Below are 6,196 nucleotides of genomic sequence, written 5' to 3' on the forward strand. Positions count from 1 at the left end.
AGTTAGGACAGGTTGTCATGAAGACCTTTGAGTTTTTGTGTGATTAGGGGTGTGACGAGATCTCGTGCTACATGACGGAGCGTGGGGGTGAAATTAGCATAGAATATGCCACCGCTACATTCACATTACATTACGGTGCCCACCGTTTTGTTCTTTAAAAAAAACAAAAACTATTGTAAACGTCTGGTCTGCTCATCCAGCACGAGTTTCAATCGCACACAGTGCAGCAGGAATCACAGTTCACTGATCGCGTGACGATGGCGGAGGATTGTCTGATAAATGTCTGATCTTGTAGAATGCGCGCTCAGCACCGCTGCATCCTATACACAGAGTATGTGTGATCGCGAATCCCAAAGTGAAAGTAAAACGTGAGCTCCCTTATGCGCGCAAATTAGGCTACACACAATAGTCTGTCTCCCAATATCAAACCTATCTCTGAACTGTGTAGTTGTGGCTCTGGTCTCTGTTTTGGTCTCGGTTCTTTGAATATTGAGAGAGTACTGTACGCCACTGTAAAAGGGAGGGTCCGTTTCTGAACTTTTAATCAGAACGCAAGAACAACTGTACACAAACGCACCAGCCCAACTCACTCGCTCGTTACTCTCTAACCAGCCTTTTCCGAACCCATCGCCTTAACCATATAACTGCTGGTGCAAAATAAAACAGCAATTTCACAACAATTATAAAGAGTCTGTGCTCTACAGTACTTTGATTATGGTTGCACTTGAACTTATTGCTTGCACTTAATAAGACTAAGAGAAAACTGTTATTTATTTTTGTTATTTATACTGTTTTTATTTCTCTGTTCAATTTGTGGAAAGGTGTTTAATTAGGAGGTCACACACGGCCTAAATCAGAAGTTCTGGAAGCTCATAAATGTACAGTAAGGTCTGAAGTGACTCGTGCGAAATCATACAGGAGAAAAGCCAGTCAGTTGAGTTTGTGGCAAAACCTTTTGCAGTGCTTGTATATTGTTGTCTTTCAATGCATTTGATCATTCATACTCATAAAGTAGAACTGAAATGACATTCATTAGAAGATTATTAGTTAAAACATTTCAAAATGCACCTGGAGACTATTTTTCCAGTCATGAATGTCATTGAGGATTTCTATCAAATATTGTGCAAAAATCTCGTCTCATCTAGTTCTTGTGAACCCAATCTCGAGTCTCGTCTCGTGACATAAGTGTCTCGTCACACCCCTAGTTATGATGATAGTTTTTTTTTATCAAATGAAATGGTGAAATACTGTGAACTCTCAGAGCAGCTTTGGAGATCAAGTTCATGTGTTCATGCCCTCATATAGTGAGATGACAGACACTGAAAACACCACGAGTGTCACATGCTTGAGTATCTGTAGTAGATGAAACTACACTGCTTATTCACTCTGAAACTCACAGAACATGCAGACTTCACATTTTTAAATAGCAGCCTTTTTGTCCATATCGCATTGATTAAGTGTTCAACCCTAGCTTTGATTCTAATTGATAAAGCTTTGATTCTAATTGATAGAGATGTGTGCTGTGTTGGCAGGTTCCCAGACCCCTGGCCATCACTCCGGTCAGCACCAGTATGCCTCCTTTCCCTCAAGGATCCATGACCCAGGAAGAGCTTATGGTTTCTATGGTAACAGGATTGGCATCACTCACCTCTCGGACATCAATGGGCATTATAGTTGTTGGAGGAGTGGTAAGAGCATACCAAATATCTCGAACACACCAAAATGTATGTGTTCCTACAATATATAAACTGCCACCAAGGCTGCATTATTTAGCGGTAATATTGTGAAATGTAAGTACAATTTAAAATAACTGTTTTCTACTTTAATATATTTAGAAATGTAATTTATTAGGGATGTGCTGATACCACTTTTTCCAGAAGAAGTCAGATACTGACTTGTAATAATTAATAATTATTTGGTGAGTTGGGGTTTTTCCTACTTTTTTGTCTTTAGCTGATCACATGCCTGAGAACCTGGGGGAAAAATAGCAGTTTACACTGTTAAGACAGCTGTTTTCTAACAGTGATAATAAGAAATGCTTCTTGAGCAGCAAATCAGCAAATTAGAAGGATCATGTGACACTGAAGACTGGAGTAATGATGCTGAAAATTCAGCTGTGCATCACAGGAATAAATTACATTTTAAAATATATTCAAATAGAAAATATTTATTTTAGATTGTAATAATATTTCACAATATTCCTGTTTTTATTGTATGTGTGATTCAATAAATGTGGTGAGCATAAGGGACTTAAATCTTAAATCTGTTGAACTGTTTTGTATAGTTAACCTACAAATGGATATTTTGTCATTATTTCCTCACCCTCATGTCATCTGCTTGTCTAATAACTTCAGTCATTATAATTGTAGTGTTTGCTGAAATGGACGTGTGATTGTCTTTCTCTGTCTCAGATCTGGAAAGCAGTGGGCTGGAGGCTCATTGCTCTGTCTGTGGGTCTCTATGGACTGCTGTACGTGTATGAGAGACTCACATGGACCACTAGGGCCAAAGAGAGAGCGTTTAAAAGACAGTTTGTGGACTACGCCAGCGAGAAACTACAGCTCATCGTCAGCTACACGGGGTCCAACTGCAGCCATCAGGTTCAGCAGTAAGTCTCAATCTACCTCTGCTGTAGCAAAGCAGTGTCGTGTCAAATCTGTTCATAAATGATGTACCAGAAGTGGTCAAATCAACGATATTTATTTTTATTTTTATTAATTACACTAAAATTGGAATATTATAAAATTTGGGGTCAGTAAGATTTGTTTTGTTTATGAAAGAGGTCTGTTATGCTCACTAATGCAACATTTGTGTGATCAAAAATACAGTAAACACAATGTCATATTGTGCAAATAACTGTTCTATTTTAATATATATATATATATATATATATATATATATATATATATATATATATATATATATATATATATTAACGCATGAAAAGAATGATCAAGCATTTAATTGAAGTCTTTACTGTCACTTTTGATCAATTTAATTAATCTTGCTGTGATGTTGAGTAAAATTATTAATTTCTTCCAGAAAAGAAATACTGACCTCAGACTTTAGAATAGTAGTGTGTATATCCATCAAACAAAGAAATCCCATCATGTAAGATAATAAAATAGATTCTGTGTGAAAGTCTTTTTCAAATCAAACAAAGCCTTTTAGTCCGGTATAATTCTGAGTGTAGGTTGATTGATAAAACTAGAGTTAATCTGAACCGTGATGTTAGTGCATATGTTGTGTTATTCAGAGAATTCAACAAGCACTGGCACTTGAACACTTCATCTCTACTGCCCTCTGGTGGAGACAATTAATATATGAACAATTTATGAAGTACTTATTTTTTTTAAAGAGATTTGCTTTCTGTAGTTGTGTTCACAGAAATGCGTTTTTTAAACGTTGTTGAATCCAGCCTGCTTTATTACAAAACCCAACCGTTGTTTGACACAGGGAGCTGGCCAGCACCTTCTCTCAGCTGTGTCAGCAGGTGGACGTGACCAGACAGCAGCTGGAGGATGAAATCCAGGATCTGAACAGCAAGATCCAACAGCTGGACTCCCTGCAGAGTAAAGCTAAACTGCTCAGGTGAGAGTGTGTGGGACATGTTCATTAACTGTAATGTGTTTGATGTTTAGCAGCAGTGGACTTAGTTTATTTGTAGTCTTGTTCAGGAATGGATCTTATTATACTGAGACAGCATATACACTACAGTTCAAAAGTTGATAAAAAAAAAAAATATATATATCAAAAGTGATAGTACAAACATATTCATCAAAGAATCCTGAAATCTGGAGTAATGACTGCTGAAAAACAGCTTTGATAAATAATTTATATAAATATGCGCTGCATGTTTTGAAGCTAATTAAATCATATGAATTGTGTTAATTACAGTGACAATGAATGAAGAACTCACTATTTGTATATAGCCTATTAATATATTAACAGTGTAGAGTCTAAAACATTAACTATGAATTAACTATAAACCAATAGTTTGTTAATGATTTGTAAGTACTTTATTACTGTATACTTATTATAAAGTGTTACCATTTTTTTTATGGAAGTTAAAGGGTAACTCTCGCCAAAATGCAACCTAGGGTCTTTTTGTTAATCTACCCGAGGCAAACTTTCGTTTAAAAGCATAATTAGGATGGAAACGCCACTTTTAAGTTTGACTCTATTTTCATTTTCGGTCAAATTGCCTTTTGAATGGGATATCTTGGGGCACTTCTATGATAGCATCAAAAATTGCTATTTTTAAAATCGTATATCAACCCCAAACGTTTGAAATGCATCGAGGAACCATTCCAACTAAACAGAAATAATTAGCAAAAATAAAGCACATTAAAATCATTTCAATTATTCATGTTTGTTCATTTGACTTTTCTTAACGTGTGATTTGTTCTACAGGAATAAAGCTGGCTGGTTGGACAGTGAACTAAACATGTTTACCCAGCAGTACCTTCAGCAAGGTCGATAGAGAGTGAACCGACAGCAGCTCATCTTTTAATCTCTAACACTAAGACATGCTTTCAACCATTTATTTGAGCATACCAAATATTGGTCATTTCATGTTTGTTTGTCAGTTTTTTGCCTTTGAGAGTAGTGACATGCGCCACTTTGAAGAGAGCTCCCTTTTGTTTTTGTACAAACTCTTTCTTTTGTATTTAATACAGGGTTAATTATTTATTCTTGACATGAGGTCGTGTAAAGTGGTTGATCTCTTTGTAGATTGTGTTATATAGATTCCCATACAGATTTTATTGGCATGCCACAACAAGTTGCAAAAAGTGAGACGTCCATTTGAAACGGTCTCTCACGTGCCTTGTGTTTAGTCTGACAGTGTGTTGTAAGGCCATGAACTTAACGTGGAATTCGTCGCAACTCTACTAGGTTTGACATATGTAACGTTAAGGAAGCGTAATGCAGTGTCTCCATTCCACTCTGAGTGTTTGATAGTGTGTGGCGGATTGTCACCGGGATGCTGTAAGGAGGTTGATCTCACTTGGGAATCAGTGAAAATGAAAGCCGAGTACTGTCAGTGTCATCCTGAATTACACAAATTATAAGTTTGTCACCCTGTTCTAAATGTCTTGATCTGGCTGACACTTTTGGCAACATTTTCAAAAAATGAATTGTTTTGAATGTATGCCCATTTTCTAGACAACTCTGCCTGCAAAAAAAGGTATAAATAGTATTAATTTTTTTTAAAGTATTTTTTTTGTGTGAGAAATGTGACTTAATGAAATCAGCAATATTTTGGTGCCTCTGCGATCTTTTCCCCTCATAACTGCAAATCAATTGTTTGTTCAGATCATTTAGTTGCAATATGGGGTAAATGAATATTAGTATAAAATGGTATTTATGAACTGGAAAGAAAAACTAGCTTTATGTAAACCTGGACACCAGTTAAGCTAAGCATAGAATTACAAATTCATCATACATGTATTCCACCTCTGACGTCCACATCTGGAATCTAATCTGCGAGATCAGACTGTCAATGTGTGTGATCCATTACTAACACGTTAGTCGCTCACTTGTGTATGGTAACCTGTTTTATGATGTGTGCCAAGTGTTAAAGAATGTGATCTGGAGAGCTCTTGTGATGTGCACTTTATATTTTGCTGCTTTTTGTCTTTATTTCCAGCAGGTTGACTAGAAAGAGAATGGTACACTGAGCTTATGTATTAATGTATAGATGAGCATGCAGAACCGTTGTAATTTATTGTCATTCACTATTACTGTTAGAGGAAATAATAAAGTGACACTGTTGAAAAATGAACGATAGCCTGATTTGTCTCTGTAAAAGCTGTGGTAAATGTCGATTTTTCTTTCTAAAACAATGCTTAAAGAAACATGAGTGGCTGTTACATTCTTTTAATGGCCAAAAAAAAAAAAAATGTTTAAATTGGGGAAATAATTTTTTTGCAGTTCATATTAATATATAATAACCTATTTATTTACACGCGCACACATCCAACAGTTTTGAGTTTCTATTGAATGGCTAATATGCCCATTAACAGTCAAGGTTTCCACAATTCTGGAAAACTATCCAACATGTTTCTACTTGCATTCTGACGAAAAACATCTGTCACCAAATGCTTATAACATGTGGTGACAAAGTGCTTTTGGTAACACTTTATTTTACAGTCCTGTTCTGCATATACATATTATAATTACAATAACTGTAATA

At 35.9% G+C, this 6,196-nt stretch overlaps 1 protein-coding gene across 2 annotated transcripts in view; it reads left to right on the forward strand.

Annotated features, from left to right (window-relative positions):
• Positions 1 to 5,785, forward strand: part of mfn2 (mitofusin 2) — a 28,589-nt gene extending 22,804 nt beyond the window's left edge. For both annotated transcript variants that reach the window (XM_084138465.1, XM_084138466.1), the window contains exons 15-18: positions 1,533 to 1,688; positions 2,412 to 2,608; positions 3,457 to 3,591; positions 4,414 to 5,785. In XM_084138465.1, coding sequence (XP_083994591.1) covers positions 1,533 to 1,688; positions 2,412 to 2,608; positions 3,457 to 3,591; positions 4,414 to 4,483 — 558 coding nt within the window. In that variant the 3' untranslated portion in view covers positions 4,484 to 5,785. The remainder of the gene's footprint in view (positions 1 to 1,532; positions 1,689 to 2,411; positions 2,609 to 3,456; positions 3,592 to 4,413) is intronic.
• Positions 5,786 to 6,196: the final 411 nt, after the last annotated feature.

The sequence above is a fragment of the Abramis brama genome, assembly GCF_963993115.1.
Source record: "Abramis brama genome assembly, chromosome: 16".
In the NCBI taxonomy this organism is placed as follows: Eukaryota; Metazoa; Chordata; class Actinopteri; order Cypriniformes; family Leuciscidae; genus Abramis; species Abramis brama.